The sequence below is a fragment of the Muscardinus avellanarius genome, assembly GCF_963383645.1.
Source record: "Muscardinus avellanarius genome assembly, chromosome: 3".
Lineage (NCBI taxonomy): Eukaryota > Metazoa > Chordata > Mammalia > Rodentia > Gliridae > Muscardinus > Muscardinus avellanarius.
The window spans coordinates 38,253,572-38,269,593 of record NC_137788.1 but is presented as its reverse complement, the minus strand read 5'-3'; the positions used below and the strand labels follow the sequence as shown (position 1 = coordinate 38,269,593).

The 16,022-nt window shown below is 53.7% G+C and overlaps 2 protein-coding genes and 1 pseudogene across 4 annotated transcripts; 1 reads left to right on the top strand and 2 right to left on the bottom strand.

The window, feature by feature from the left end:
- Positions 1-1,602: 1,602 nt before the first annotated feature.
- Positions 1,603-2,247, top strand: DYNLT4 (dynein light chain Tctex-type 4; the record flags this gene model as incomplete). Its single annotated transcript, XM_080692220.1, has 1 exon — positions 1,603-2,247. The coding sequence occupies one exon, from the start codon at positions 1,603-1,605 to the stop codon at positions 2,245-2,247; it is 645 nt and encodes a 214-aa protein (XP_080548346.1).
- Positions 2,248-2,594: 347 nt separating this feature from the next.
- On the bottom strand, positions 2,595-7,260 carry PLK3 (polo like kinase 3; the record flags this gene model as incomplete). 2 transcript variants are annotated; one of them, XM_080692214.1, is made up of 15 exons in its annotated part: positions 2,595-2,786; positions 2,888-3,001; positions 3,185-3,314; positions 3,464-3,626; positions 3,721-3,804; positions 3,945-4,038; positions 4,272-4,363; positions 4,555-4,678; positions 4,792-4,990; positions 5,074-5,169; positions 5,993-6,080; positions 6,167-6,296; positions 6,456-6,572; positions 6,659-6,766; positions 6,911-7,260. In XM_080692214.1, the coding sequence occupies 15 exons, from the start codon at positions 7,118-7,120 to the stop codon at positions 2,595-2,597; spliced, it is 1,941 nt and encodes a 646-aa protein (XP_080548340.1). The 2 variants fall into 2 exon arrangements, with proteins under 2 accessions (XP_080548340.1, XP_080548339.1); XM_080692213.1 differs by having other exon boundaries at positions 4,323-4,363; positions 6,911-7,120.
- A 3,387-nt stretch (positions 7,261-10,647) lies between these two features.
- Positions 10,648-12,631, bottom strand: LOC308260067 (small ubiquitin-related modifier 2-like; annotated as a pseudogene). Its single transcript has 3 exons — positions 12,563-12,631; positions 11,005-11,162; positions 10,648-10,823 (listed from the first exon to the last, which is right to left on the bottom strand). The product of its transcript is annotated as a small ubiquitin-related modifier 2-like (transcript).
- Between the last annotated feature and the right edge of the window lie 3,391 nt (positions 12,632-16,022).

Genomic DNA, 16,022 nt, shown 5'->3' with positions numbered 1-16,022 from the left:
GCTCTGCAGAGTGAAGCTGCTGTTTGCCCGGCCCTCTGGTTATGGGTTGGAGGCTCCACGTCTACTGTCCAGGCTGAGCCAGGAGCCAGCCAGCTGTCCTTCCACCTCTGGCCCTTCTGCTGCTGAAGTCAGGTGGGAAGGTGGGAGGTAGAAAAGGCTGAGCGCTCACTTAGCCCGAGCTCAAGGCAGAGTGGAGAGCGGGGGAGGGAGGCAGGTCAGGATCAGACTCAGCAGCTTCCCTTCCTACCTCTGCTCCTGACAGTCCTCAGCCCTCTAGGTACCCAGCAACCCAGGAAACCCAGGACTATTTGATCCATTCATTCCAAAAACAGGTAAGAAAGGAATGGGGAAGCCGGGCACGAGGTGGTGTATACCTGGAATCCCAGTACTTGAGAGGCTCAAACAAGAGAATTGCAAGTTCAGGGAGAGCCCCAGCAAGTTGTGAGACTCATCAATCTAGTGGGACCTGTTTCACAATAAAAATTTAAAAATAGGGCTGGGGTGTAGTTGGGAGGTAGAATGCCTCTGGGGTCAACCTCCAATACTACAAAAAAAAAAGTGGGGGGAGCCATTCCCAAGAAGTAATCCCAGTACTTGCTTGGGAGGCTGAAACAAGAAAATCACAGGTTTGAGGATAGCCTCAGCAACTTAGTGAGAACATTAAAAAAAAAAAAAAAAAAAAAAAAAGGGCTGGGGGTGTAGCTCAGAAAAAAAAGTATGGGGAATAGCTAGATAGCTAGGTATTACTAGGAGGCTGAAATGGGAACATCGTAATGCAACACCATCTCAAAAAAGAAGGCAGGACCGCCGGGCGTGGTGGCGCACGCTTGTAATCCCAGCATTTGGGAGGCTGAGACAGGAGGATTGCGTTTCCGGACAGCCTCAGCTACTTAGCAAGGCCCTTTGCAACTGAGTAAGACCCTGTTTCAAAAACTAAAAAATGGCCGGGTTTGGTGGTGCATGCTTGTAATCCCTACGCTTGGGAGGCGGAGACAGGAGGATTGCACTGGTTCCGAGCCAGCCTCGCTGGCTTAAGAGACCCTGTTTCTAAATAAATAAATAAATATAAAATAGGTCTGGGAGTGTAGCCCGGAGGTAGAAGGGCTTCCAGGAACACCAGTACCACCAAAAAAAATAAATAAATAAAATAAAATAAATGGGGCTGGAGGTATAGCTCTGAGGTACAATACCCCTGGGTTCCATACCCAGTACCGCAAAAAGGGGGGGGGGGGATGTAAGAACCCTTGACAATCTCAAGCAGGGTATGGTGGTGCACGCTTGTAATCCGAGTACCTGGGAGGCTGAAAGGAAAGGATCACAGATTCACAGATTCACGGCAAGCCTCAGCTACTTAGTGAGGCCCTGTTTCAAATTAAAGAATAATAATTTAAAAAAAGGGCTGAGGGTATAACTCAGAAATAGAATGCTCCTGAGTTCATCCTCAATGAGAGAGAGAGAGAGAGAGAGAGAGAGAGAGAGAGAGAGAGATAGAGAAGAGGAGAGGAGAGGAGAGGAGAGGAGAGGAGAGGAGAGGAGAGGAAGGACGGTGCAGAAAGATGGCCCGAGAAGGCCACCCTAATTGTGATCTTCAGCCGCAGGTCCATGGCTGGCAGGCCGCTGCCCCTGGGGCGCCACGAGGAGGAGCCTGCGAAAGACTCAGGCGCGAAACTTCTGCCAGTGCGGCCCCGAGGCCGCCGGCCCAGCATCGATGAGGCCCGGCCCGCGGCCTCCCGCCGTGGCTCCGTGCTGGGCCTCGCCACCTTTTCACGCCGAAACTCACTGGCCGGGCCAGGCGCAGGACCTGGAGGTCGGCGACCTTCCCTGGGCCCCGCGCCCCCTCTTGGCTGGCGGGTCAGCTTCTCGGGGTTGCCCCTGGCACCTGCCCGGCAGGTAGCTCCCTCGTACCGCATGGAGCCAGCCCCCAGAGAGTGCTGGGACTCTGCATGGGCGCAGCGCACCCTGGAGGCGGCCCTGGACCAGGGGCTCCGCACCGCCTCCTACTCTGGCACCCAGGCGGGGCAGCTGGTGCGGGAGCTGTGCGAGCAGGTGCGCCTGCGCCTGCGCGAGCTCAGCCCGCCGCGTTACAAGCTGGTGTGCAGCGTGGTGCTGGGGCCGCGCGCCGGCCAGGGCGTGCAAGTGGCCAGCCGCGCGCTATGGGACGCAGCCCGCGACGGGCTGGCCGAGGCCGTCTTCACCAATGCCTCGCTGTTCGCGGTGGCCACGGTCCACGGCCTCTACTGTGAGTAAGCAGGCCTCCACGTTCTGCAAAAACGGTTTATTATTCCAGGAGGAGGCCCCCCTGGGGCCCACATCCCAATAAATAAATGTTTGTCAATAAATAAAAGTGGTCCATAAATAACGCCCCCTAGTTGGGGGCTAAGGCTCAGGCTTATCTCAGAGAGGGAGTATGAGAAGGAAAGGGCAGGCTGCCCCCAACTCCAGTAAAGCTGGTCCCTGATTCCCTGGGGACTCAGCCCAGAGCCCCCAGTGAGGCACCAAAGGGACAGGGAGGGCCACAAAGGCGAGGGCCAGAGCCTGAGAGGCACAGGCCTCAGGCTTGAGGCTGGGTCACAGCCTGCTCTGCAGGCCGGAGCCTAGGCTGGACTGCGGTCCCGGAGCAGACGCAGGGCATAGCGGAGCCGCTGCCGCAGGTCAGGGGAGCAGCCCAGCTGCCGGAGGTGGGAAGCGAGGTAAGTACAAGCGCTGCGGTTTCGGGCCACAAAAGTCACAAGGAGGGGCTCCCAGCCACTGAGTATCAGCTTGGTGTGGTCCCCGTAGAAGTTCACCTGTGGACAGGAGGGTGACAGGGATCAGGCCCTCGGCCTCATTTTCTTCCCAGTATCCTGGGCCTCCCAGACCTTCCCTCCAGTTCCAAGCCGGATCTTACCTGGACAGTGCCATCACTAAATAGCATGAGTAGGGCCCGATCTGTCTTGACCCACTGCAGCAGCAAAGGCGGGGCAGGCATCTCCACCTCTTCCACACTGGGCAGGTCTCCACCCTGGAGGAGGGGCAGGACAGGTCACTGGTTTAACCTGAGCCATTGCCTCTCCCCATGGACGTGGCCCTTCCTTACAGACTAGGCCTCTATCTTTGGACAGACTCCCATCCCCCATCACCAAAGGGAAATGGGAAGTGATCAGGAAGGGTGAGTCTTCAGTGGAGCCCACCTCAGCCCACGTACCTTCATGAGGTGCTGCTCCATGTAGGAGGCAAAATATCGCAGGATGCCCAGCTGAGGCTGCAGAGCCCGGGGCACATCACCCACGGAGAAAGAGAAGTGCTTTGTGCTGGTGGGGTTGTAGTGCACTGTCCTGGAAGTGGGGAGGTAGAGATCAGAGAGAGCCCTGCATCAACGCCCCTTTCCCAAGAAAACCCAGGCCCCCGAACCCAGAACACCCACCAGCCTGCAGCCCCGCTGGGTACCACACCTGCAGACCAGGGACACCACCACAGCACTCACTTCCTATTGGCTGACAGGGCCATGTGTGTGCCGTCATTGAAGAGCACAGCGACGCGGCGGCTGGACAGTTGATACCCAAAGCCAAACTTGTTGGAGTAGTCAACCCACTTGCTGACCCACACCAAAGGCTCTGGTTGTGCCAGCGGGGCTGGGTTCTGTTCCGCTGTCACGGAAGAGAAAGAAGGTGAGGACCTGCTCCTGGCCTCCCAGACAAAGAACTCCCAACAGCATTCACGTGTGGGAGACTCCAGCCTTACCTGGGGGCATGAAGGCCACACAGTTTCGCAGAGCACAGAGGGCTGACTCTACCACTGTGGCCACCGTCAGACCTTCCTCAAAGCCTGTAGGGAACAATGCGCAGATTTAGGCATCAGCCCCTGGACCAGGCCATGTCCCTCCCTGCCAGCGCCTTCCCTCTGGTCCAGCGTCTCCACCTCAGTAACTTCACTACCACTCGCCCCCCCCCCCCCCGGCTCCTCACCATCTCCGCTGCTCGCCAGTGTCCCCCGGGGTGAGCTGTCTTCAGCGGCCGTCTCCACCAGGCTGATAGGGGCTGGACCAGAAGCTGCTGGAGCCTAGAGCGTTAGGTAGGAGAGGGCGTGAGATAGGCCTGGGAATCCAAATCCTTGGAAGTCCAGGCTGGGCCTGCCTTGGCTCCCAGGGCACTCTGGGTCAGCCCCAGCTGGCTAATGAGACACAGCCAATTAGGCCACCACGAGGCTGGATGCTTCATCAGCCTTTTATCCCAGGCTTCCCTCAGCTGCTAGGGTGGGTGAGTCAGGGAGCACTGCCCTTGTGAGCACCTCACCTCGGGCCTGGCATCCGGGTGGCCAATGGACGTGCGCATGAGGCCGCTCACCAAGCAGGAGACCTCGTCCCGCTCCTCAGGGTGGTTCTTATCTGGGGTGGAGGATACAGCCTTCAGTGTCCTGCCTCTTCCCACTGCCCACAGGGGTGACACAGAGGTGGGCCTTCCCAAGTGCCTGGACACAGCCCACGCTCTCAGGAGCTCACGGCACCCACAACCTCACTCCCCAAATGAACGTTAACAAGCCTCCCTGCCACTCAACCCACTGACACCCCAGACTCACTCTTCTTCTTCCTGCCAAACAAACTCTTAGTAACTTTTGCAAAGAGGCTCCTTGCTGGGTTGGGGGGTGTCAGGTCTGGGACTGTCACGCAGCTACTGACAGGGAGCCTGTCAGGGGTGTAGCCCTAGGGAGGGAAGCCAAGTCAACAAAGAAGGCCCCAGGGGTCTGTCATTTGTCCCCACATGATCCCCCCACCCCAGGAATACGCAGATTGAACCTAAGTGTCTGGGGAGTCACCTTGGTAAAGAAGTCGTGACGCAGGATCTGGTCAATAGAGGGGCGGTCTCGAGGCGAGGCTCGAAGGATAGCGGTCAGGAGCTGCCGGGCAGGCAGTGAGAGGCTGGCGGGCAGCGTGTAGTGAACCTGCTTGATGCAGCGGTACGTTTCCTTTAGGTCAGCCGTCTCGAAGGGGGGAGTCCCACACAGCAGTGTGTACCTGTGGACCAGGGTAAAGGGGTCAGGATGGCGGGAAGCCCGACCGCGCACCCACACCTGCCTGCCGCTGACTGTGGCACTCACATGACACAGCCCAGTGACCACACATCGGCCTCGGGCCCGTGGCCCTGTCTCAGCAGCACCTCAGGAGCCACATAGTTGGGAGTGCCACAGATGGTCCTGAAAGAGGGTGGGGAGGAGAGGGGTGGGCTCAGACCCAGCCAGCAGCCCCCGCCCCACTCCTGCCCCCGCTGGGAGTCCAGACAAAGCAGCTGCCTGTCACCAAAGGCCAGAGAGCCCCTGCTTGTCCTGGGACAATGGATGCCTGGGATGGCAGCTGAGTCCCCGCCTACCGGCCCAGGCCCAGCTGCTCAGCTGCTCTGCAGGACAGGGGAGGCCCTGACCCCAGCCCAACCCCCTCCAGGGTCAACACAGAGAGTCCAACGCCTGTCCCTCCCTCACTCCCTGTCCCTCCCCCACTCCCGTCTGTCGGGCACACATCAGGCTGCCACCTCCCATGGTCTGTGCTCCACACACACCAACACCAGCTGTCACATCCCCCGTAAACACTCATCTGCTGCACATGCCGTCTGTGTCACACACACCCTCACAGTGGCCTTAGCTCAGCCTTCTTACGTACACAGAGGATATGTCTGCCATTTGCATATTCTCAGTCTGTCACACACACACACACACACACACACACACACGCGCGCGCGCGCGCGCATGTGCCCTGTGTCACCTTCCCCCTCCACACACAGGGTCAGCCACATGCCCCCGTACATCTCAGGGGCTGAGGGTCACCTACCCTCAGTGTCACACATCCAGAGGACCCTCACCCAGCAGCCCAGGCTGCCACCTCCACACACAAACAGCCACCACCCTTCCCTGTTGACCACACACACACATCAGGTGGCCACCTTGCCTCCCACACACATACTCTCTGTCACAAACATCATTCTTATCAGACAGGCTGTGGCCTTCCCTCCCCTGAAACACTCACTTCTTCCTCTGCTCTGGGGGCTCTAGCCGAGCTGCCAGCCCAAAATCCCCCACCTTCAGTTCCATGTTCTCAGTGATGAAAAAATTTCCTAAACAGGAGCAGAGATGTATGTCAGATTCCTTCCTCCCACGATTCCCAGAGTCCCCTTCTCTGCCCCTGACCCAGGAGTCTCACCCAGCTTGAGGTCCCGGTGCAAGATGCCCTTCTGGTGCAAGTACTTGAGGCCCGAAAGGATCTGCCGCAGGTAGTAGCGCACCTCTGGCTCCAACAGGGTGTGTCGGGCCTTCCAGATGTGAGCCAGGGACTGCGGAGAGTCACAGCCTCAGCCAGTGCCCGCCCTCCCTGACCCTCCATCCAGCCATCTGTGCTTGCAAAGGCAGGCAGAGTGCGAGCTTTGTGCCTTAAGGCCCTCCTTTCTCTCCCACCCTCCCGCGTCCCGTCCTACCGAATCTCCATCCCTCACCTTTCGGCTGCAGAGCTCCAGGAAAATGTATATGTTATCAGCATCCTCAAAGTGGTGCGAAAAACGAACGATATGGCGGTGCTGCAGGTCTCGATGCAGCTCAATCTCGCTTAGAATCTGTGATGGGGACGCGGGGTCATCATCCTTCCGGGGTTCCCACGCCACCATCGCCACCCCAGCCCTCGCCCCCGGCCTGAACCCACCTTCTCGCGTTGATGCGGCTTGGCGACGCGGCTCTGCGGGATGACTTTGACCGCGTAGGCGCAGCCGGTCTCGGTGTCAATGGCCTCATAGCAGCGGGCGAAGCCCCCCTAGGAAGAGGGGGCGTCAGGCCAGCGCTCCAGGGGTCTGGAGGGCTGGTCTGCCCGCCGACGTTTCCACGTCGGGATCCAGCGCACCCGCCCCGGATCCCCTCCACCCTCGCTAGAACCACTCCCCAGACGACCCCGGCCCACCTTGCCCAACAAGCGCCCCTTGAAGTAGGAACGTCCGCTCCGCGGGTCGGTGATGAGGCGCCCGGGGTCCGGCGCCCGCGGCCCGGCCGGCACCTCTGGCTCACATCTGGGCAAGGCACTCGGAGGCGGCCCGGGTCCGGCGGGGGGCGCGGGCGGGACGGCCGCACGCGGGAAGGGGCGCGGGGACAGGAAGCCGGCGGCGGGCTCCATGCGGGCGGCCCGTCGCAGCGCCGGCCCCGCTCTCTCGGTTCCGCCCGGCCCCGGCCGCGCGTGGCGCTGCCTGGTTTCGCTACGCTGCGCTCGCGCCCGAGGGAGCCTGGCGTTTTTATCAATGAACGCCGGTCCCCTCCCCGCCTCGTCACTGCGAGCCCCGCCCCTTCCTGGCGGCGAACCACGGGAAGCCACGCCCCCGACCTTACGCCACCCAGAGGGCCCTCCCACCCGCGCACCTCGAGACCCCGCCTCCTGCGTGAGCCTTAAAGGAGCCGCCACAGTGCTTGCTGCTAGTCACCGTGCAGGTGCGACTGATCCAGGCAGTAGGGTCCGACTCATCTGGGACTCCCTTCCCCACCCCGCCTGCTGACTGCGTGTCCCGCCCACGGTATGCCTTGCTTTCCCCTTTTTTCGGGGACTACGCTGAAGTTGGAGTGGGAGCCAAGTATCTGAAGAGTCCTCCCAGGAGCTAGAGGGATCAGCATTCCAGCCCGAGAGGCAGGAGTGGCGCTCACTTTCGCCGGGCGCGTCACCGACTCTCCCCGTGTGGGTGCGGAAGTGTGCGCGCTTCCCGCGCGCTCCACCAGAGGCCTCCCGCGCAGCTCAGCGCGGTCTCCCTCCAGGGACTAAGGAATAGCACTCCGAAGCCTGGCTTGCCGGTTCAGGAACGTCGCGCTGCGTTTTGGTGCCAGAGCATCCTCGTATTCAAGGCTTTAACCATGCTCCAGACCACATTTTCTACACCTTGAGGGGCGGATCTGCGGCCCCTATTTCCTTCTCCCGAAAATACCCACTACCCTGTGTCAGCAGCCAGAAGACCAGAAAGTTAATGGAAATTGGTATTCTCAAATGCTAGCTTAGCTATGGGCGATTGGGCAGCGCCTTTTTTTTTTTTTTTTTTTTTTTTTTTGGTGCTGGGAATTGAACTCAAGGGCAGTCTACCTTTAAGCTACATCCCCAGCCCTTTATTTCTTGTTTTAAAATAAGTTCTCACAAAGTTGCTGAGAGTCTTGTCATGTTACCAAGCCTATTCTTTTTTTTTTTTTTTTTTTTTTTGTGCTGGTACTGGGGCTGGAACCCAGAGGCTTTCTACCACCGGGCCTATTTTATATTTACCTCCTAGACCTATTTTATATTTTATTTGGAAACAGGGTCTCACTAAGTTGCTGAGAGCTTCACTAAGTAGCTGAGGCTGGCTTCAAACCTGTTCCATCCTCCTGTCTCAGCCTCCCAAGTGCGGGGATTACAAGCGTGCGCCAGGTGGCCCGGCCTATTCTTGAACCTGCAACCCTCTTGTCTCAGCCTCCTGAATGCTGGAGTTACAGGCATGCACCGCCATGATCCCTGGCCCTAGAACTCTTTTATTTATTTGTTTGTTTATTTATCTATTTATTATCTACCTTCAAGCTACACCCCCAGCCCTATTTTTTTGTGTGTGTGTGTTCTGGGGATGGAACCCAGGGGCATATTACCTCTGAGCTACATTCCCTGCCCGATTTTATTCTTTATTTTGAAACAGGATCTCACTAAGCTGCACAGGGTCTCACTAAGTAGCTGAGTCTGATGGAGAACCCGGATCCTCCTGTCTCAGACTCCCAAGTACTGGAATTACCAGTGTGCCCCACCCATGCCCAGCCCCAGCCCTATTTTTTTTTTTTTTTTTTTTTAGGGTCTGGGGATGGAACCCAGGGGCATTCGACCTCTGAGCTACACTCCCAGACCTATTGTCTATTTTATTTGGAAACAGGGTCTCACTAAGTAGCTGAGGCTGACTTTGAACCTGTACAATCCTCCTGTCTCAGCCTCCTAAATACTGGTTTTACAAGCGTGCACCACCACACCCGACCCTATTTTTTATTCTTTATTTTGAAACAGGGTCTTACTAAGTTGCAGAGGGCCTCACTAAGTAGCTGAGGCTGTCTGCAAACCACGATCCTCCAGTCTCAGCCTCCTGAATGCTAGGATTACAAGTGTGTGCCACCACGCCAGCTTACTTTTTTTATGTACTTTTTTTTCGGTACTGGGAATAAAACCCAGGGGCATTTTACCTCCGAGCTACACTCCTAGCCCTATTTTTTAGTCTCTTTTATTAATTAATTTATTAATTAATTTATTTATTTTTGTGGTACTGGAGGTGGAACCCAGGGGCTTTTCTACCTCCAGGCTATAATCCCAGACCTATTTTTATACTTTATTTGGAAACAGGGTCTCACTGAGTTGCTGAGAGCCTCACTAAGTAGCTGAGGCTGGCTTTGAACCTGTGCGATCCTCCTGTCTCAGCCTCCGGAATGCTGGGATTACAAGCGTGCGCCACACCCGGCTCCTAGAACTCTTTTCAATGCCTACTCTTCCCAGGCCAGAGTCACAGATGAGCACCCTGACACCTCTGGAGTGTCTTTCTCAGGATCATAGGCCTCCTGGCCATGTGGTTTCTCTCAAGTGTGTTGTCACTCTGGACTGTCTGATCAACTGCTATCTATTCTGACCTCAGAGATTTATTAAGAGCACCTGCTGGGCACTGGGCCGCGTAAGACTTACTGTCCCCCGTAAGACTGGTCAAGGTTGCAGCCCTCATTTAGTTTACTCGATTCTGTTTTCTAGAAACAGACAATAGGCACATAACATAAACAAAGTAATTGCAGGCTGTGAAAAGTGCTATGAAGGAAGTAAACAAGAGTCACGCAAAAACTGCTTCAGAAAGAGGGGCCTGGAAAGTCAACAAATATCTTTGTATACCTTATTCCTACCAAGTTTATCACCCCAAAATTTTATATGTATCCACCTGGCTCCATCATTTCCTCACACCCTGGACTGACCACAGTCTCTTGCAGATGTGTGTGTATGGGGGGGGGGCACTGGGGATTGCATCTAGAAGCATTCTACCTCTGATCTATACCCCCAGCCCAATTTTTTATTCTTTTTTTTTTAAACAAGAAGTTTATTTAAACAAGACGCTTGACTTGAAGGGAAAACTATCTAGGATTCTTTAAGAGTAATTTACCCCTACTTAGAGACAGATTGCCCTACACATAACAGCTATGTACAAAAAAGTTATAAAATTGTCCTTGGTTTTACAATGAAAAATGAAAAGCATTAAAATTCTCCAATCGAACAAGGTATGCAAGGACTTTTATGTTGTTGGGGGTTTCTTTGTTTTGTTTTGTTTTTAAAACAATGAGAGCAAAATAACTTACTGGGATATAAAGATAAGATCTGAACGAGCATGCCACTGATGGAGAAAGGGGATATTTTCACAGAACCAGTGTTTCCCCCCACCCCATCTCCATTTGATGTCAATCAAAACATATCATTGGCCATTTCGTTTTTTAAAAAAGCAATATGCTTGTGCACATACACCAGTTACTTTATGTACAATAAAGGAATGGGGAAGGGGGAATGAAAGAATAGAGAAGACTCTGCTGTCGTAGTCAGGATGAGGCGGAGCCAAATTGCAGTTTTCTAATTGAGAACATGTTCTGGGTCTGTAAGAACAGAGCTCTGGAGTGAAATGGCAGCTTCCCTTTTTAGTAGACACCTCCCGTCTGCTGCTGGAACACAACTGTGTCTTCATCCTCCATTTCCAGCTGTGCAGGTGTGTGTTTCATTGATTGGCTGCCCATCTAATCGGAATCTGAGCAGCCTCATTGACAAACCCTGTCGTTCACAATAGGCTTTCGTTAGTTTACTAAGTGGTGTAAGCCTATTAATTTTATTTTATTTTTTAGGTGGTACTGGGGGTGAAACCCAGAGGCTTTCTACCTCCGGGCTATACTCCCAGACCTTTTTTTTTGGAAACAGGGTCTCACTAAGTTGCTGAGAGCCTCACTAAGTAGCTGAGGCTGGCTTCGAACCTGTGCGATCCTCCTGTCTCAGCCTCCAGCCTCTTAATCTTAAACTGCACCACAGAACCATCCTGCCCCGCCACCTTCAAATTAATATGACCGTTCTTCTCAGTCTTGACTCCTTCCTTGGGCTTTTTGTTGGCCACGGCGAGCGCCGGAGTCTCCTCAGCTGCCACTTTACAAAAGAGGTACCAGGTCTGCACCGAACGAGCACACAGGCAGCACCAGGAGCGGCAGGAGAAGGAGGTGGCAGTGGTAGACGAGAGAGAAGGCGCACGCACATCGAGCGCTCTTTATTTTTTAATTTGAAACAGGGTCTCAATAAGTTGTGGAGGGCCTAAGTAGCTGAGGCTGGCCTTGAACCTGGATCCTCCTGTCTCAGCCTCCTGCAAGTTGCTACTCCACAGACTACCTCCAAGCTACAGCCTCAGCCCCTTTTTATTTTGTTTTGTTTGGCTTTTTTTTGTTGTTTGTTTTTGTTTTTGTTTTGTGGTACTGGGGATGGAACCCAGGGGCTTCTACCTCTGGGCTACACCCCCAGTCCTATTTTACTCTTTATTTTGAAACAGTTTCTCACTAAGTTGCAGAGGACCTCACTAAATTGCTGAGGGTGGCTTTGAATCTGAGATCCTTCTGTCTCAGACTCTCAAATACTGGAATTACAAGCATCTGCCACCATGCCTGAATTAATCCCTTTTTATATAATTTTATTTGTTTGTTTGGGTACTGGGAATTGAACGTAGAGGTTTTTTGTTTTTGTTTTTGATTTTTGGTGGTACTGGGGATGGAACCCAGGAACATTCTACCTATGAGCTACACTCCCAGCCCTTTTTTTTTTTTTTTTTTTTTCGGAATTGGGAATGGAACCCAGAGGCATTCTACCACCGAATTACACCCTCAGCCTTATTTTTTATTTTTTATTCTTTATTTTGAAACAGGGTCTCAGCCAGGTGTGGTGGCACACGCTTGTAATCCCAGCATTTGGGAGGCGGAGACAGGAGGATCACAGTTCACTGACAGCCTCAGCTACTTGGTGAGGCCCTTTGCAACTCAGACCCTGTTTCAAAATAAAGAATAAAAAGTTGGGCATGGCGGTACATGATTGTAATCCCAGTATTTAGGAGGTGGAGACCGGAGGATTGCGGTTTGAGGACAGCCTCAGCTACTTAGTGAGGCGCTTTGCAACTCAGTGAAACCTGGTTTCAAAATAAAGAATAAAAAATAGGGGTGGGAGGTGTAGCTTGGAGGTAGAATGCCCCTGGGTTCCATCCCCAGGTCCACAAAAAAAGAAAAAAAAAGAATAAAAAATAGGGTTAGGGGTTTCACTCTATCACTCGGAGGTAGAATGCCCCTGGATCCCATCCCCAGGTCTGAAAATAAAAAATAAAAAATAAGGCTGGGGGAGTCACACGGAGGCGGAATGCCCCTGGGTTCCATCCCAGTGTCATAAAATAAATAAATAATATTTCAAGGGATGTAACTCAGAGGTAAGCCTTTGGTATGCATGGAACCCTGAGTTCAATCCCCAGTACAATCAAAACAAAACTCAGGCCCTCCCAGTGCTGGGCTAGGCAGGCACTCTCCCACTGAGACCCACCTGCAGCCTGTGGTTGCTGTCATTTAAGGGCGCCTCTGTCTCCTTTCTGTGTAACCAGCCCCCACCCATGGGTCTTGTGGAATTTCTCTCTCAGGCATTGCACTAGGCATTTATCTTACTGATGGCTCACAATAACCTTATGCTCCTGATGTGATAGTGTCCCCATTTTACAGATGAGGAGACTGAGGCTGGGGAGGAAGCAGTTTTCTGAAGGCTACACAAGGCTCGCTGGAGGCAGAGCCAAGATCTGAACTCGTTTGCCTGACGCACTGCTCGCAGTTGCTCTACTTTTCTGGGGTCATTTTCCGTCCTTGGACCTGCCTCCTCCCACAGTGCTCCACGTTCCTCCTACTCGCACCCTTTTTCCTTCCCGGGATTCCCACAACCTGAGCCTGTGCCCACGCAGGATTCCCAGCTCTGCGGTCTCCACCCCCCCCCTGGACGTGGTCAGGCCCGCTGCCTGCTGAGCGTGTGCCCGGCTCGCTCTCCCCGTCCCCTTTGGCAGCCTAGAGTCAGCGGTCTTCCAAGAGTCAGAGACGCCAGGTGAAGCTGGGACACGGGCCCACTGGGCTCAGCAGTAAGATCTCCAGGCCCCTTGAGGGTGCTACTGCCTGACCAGAGACAAACATGCTAAGAGCCCCCGTCCACTTCACGCTTACCCTGTGTTATTTTATTTTATTGCGGGTCTGGGGATGGAACCCAGGGGCATTCAACCTCCAAGCTACACCCCCTGCCCTATTTTTTATTCTTTATTTTGAAACCGGGTCTCACTGATTTGCAAAGAGCCTCGCTAAGTAGCTGAGGCCGTCTGAGAACCACAATCCTCCAGTCTCAGCCTCCCAAATGCTGGGATTACAAGCGTGCGCCACCACACCCGGCTCTCAGCAGTTAATAACTGAACTCGCTCACCATTCACAACTCCAGGAGATAGGTGTTCGTATCCCCATTTTCCCACTGGAGAAATTTCTTTTCTTTTCTTTTCTTTTTTTTTGTGGTTTTGGGGATTGAACCCAGGGGCATTCTACCTCCAAGCTACAACCCCAGCTCCTATTTTATGTTTATTTTGAAACACGGTCTTGCTAGGTTGATGAAAGTCTTACTGATGTAGGATAGAAGAAATAAGTAGGTAGAAAGGAGACAGACAGGAAGGAAAAGTAAAATATAACTTTAATATAAGAACCTGGACCTAAAGTGCTTCAGCCTCTAGTTCACAAACCAGTTCTCTTTTCCTGGGCCTGACTCTCCCAAAATTCCTGGGAAACCTGTAGATACTAGAGTTAACTACAATATTTCCAAGAAACTTATAATTTAGGATATTCCAGCTTATCCATCAATCAGTTAATGAGGACCCCAATCACCCTCAAGACCCTAAGGCTGACCAGACCAGCAGACCATCAGGAAGCACCTCGGGATTCCTGGACTGAGATCATCCACCCTCAGACTGACCAGACCACCTGCCCATCGTCAACCGCCTTGGGACTACCGGACTGAGCTCATCCTCGCGTACCTTCTCTAGCCCACCCCTCGTGAGAGTCCCCTATAAAAGGAGAACCCTGAGCCGGACATGGTGGTGCACGCTTGTAATCCCAGTGCTTGGAAGGCTGAGGCAGGGGGACTGCACTGGCTCGAAGCCAGCCTCAGCAACTTAGTGAGACCTTGTTTCCAAATAAAATATAAAATATGTCTGGGAGTATAGCCAGAAGGTAGAAAGCCTCTGGGTTCCACCCCCAGTACCACCAAAAAAAAAAAAAAAAAAAAAAAAGGAGAACCCTGAACTCCCCAAAATGCCTTCCTCATCTTGAAGTGGCCCACATTCTCTCTTGAATGTGTATTTCCTTCCTTTTCCCAAATAAACCTCTGTCCATGTCTCTGGTGTGTGCTGTAATTCTTTTCTGTCACGTTAGCCAAGGACCCTGCAGATCCTGAATTCCTGAGCTGAGGACTCACCCCAACATTACTACTTGTGGATTCTGTCCTTAAACCTGTGATCCTCCTGTCACAGCCTCCCAAATACTGGGGTTACAGGCAAGTGCCACCAAGCCCAGCTCCCATAGGAGAAATTAAGCACAGAGAAGTTAAGTAGCCTGCCCAAGGTCATGGAGCTCGGTGACCTCGGAGACCAAGGTTAAACCAGAGTGGGGATCTGGACAGCCTCCGTCCAGCTGGGCTGCGAGGAGCGGGCGCTGGGGACGGGAGAGGAGAGCAGTGGAAGGACAGGGCGGGGCGGTGATTTACAGGCCCACTGCTTCCCTCTCCTGGACCATAAACCAGGGGCAGGGGACCTAGGCAGTGGGAAAGGAGATAAAGTGGTACAGGAGGGAGGGGGTGGCTCTGGCGACAGCCCCTCCTGGGCAAAGGCTGCAGGCCATGCACCTTTATTCTAGTTCTGAGGGAAGTTCACAGGCCACAGTGCTAGTGGGGGGTGCCCCACTGGGGTTGGTGGGGGGCAGGATCACAATGCCACAGCCCCAGCTAGGAAGCCTTGGGAGAGTCGCCAAGGAGACCCAGGGCCTGGCTTCCCAAGGGCCAACACACTGAGTGGCGAGCAGTCCAGAGCGCTCCAGGAAAGGCCCAGATCAGAGTCTGGGAAGGGGCCGTGTGGCCGTGATGGCTGCGGCCCAGAGCCGAGCTCACCCTGCCCAGTTCAGGGCCTGGGTCTTTCACAGGATCCCGAGCTTCACTCAGTGAGTCTCACCTGGGACCTGGAAAGAAGACACAACCCAGGTGTCCAGACACCACAACAGGCAGGGGAGGGTGAGGGTGGTGAGGCCAGGTGTCTTTCAGGTTAAAATGGAGAAAGAAGAGGAGAGAGAAGAAAGAAGCGGGAGGACGGAGAGAGAAAGAAAAGGAAAAAAAATCTTGCTGGTTTCAAATCTCTGCTAGTTTTACTGACCTGAGTCAGATCCCATCTTGTCCTCAGGGGCAGGAGAGGCAGCCTCCCAGCAGGCCCAGGCCAACCCGTGGTTAACTGCTGCAAGAGAGAAAGTCCAGAGGGCGCTGGAGAGCGACTGAGGGAAAAGCCTGGCTGCATTCAGAACTGAATTTTTTTTTTTTTCGGTACTGGAGATGGAACCCAGAGGCATTCTCCCTCCAAGCTTGCACCTCCAGCCCTATTTTTTACTTTTTCTTTTTCTTTCTTTCTTTCTTTCTTTCTTTCTTTCTTTCTTTCTTTCTCTTCTTGCGGGTCTGGGGATGGAACTCAGGGACATTTGACCTCCAAGCTACACCCCCTGGCCTATTTTTTATTCTTTATTTTGAAACAGCGTCTCACTAAGTTGCAGAGGGCCTCACTAACTAGCTGAGGCTAGCTGTAAACCTGAAATCCTCCTGTCTCAGCCTCTGAAGTACTGGGATTACAAGCATGCACCACCATGCTGGCCTCAGAACTGGATTTTTAAAAAGTTTAGTGTGTGTGCGTGTACGAGTGTGATGCTGAGGACCAAACACAGGTGAAGTCTAC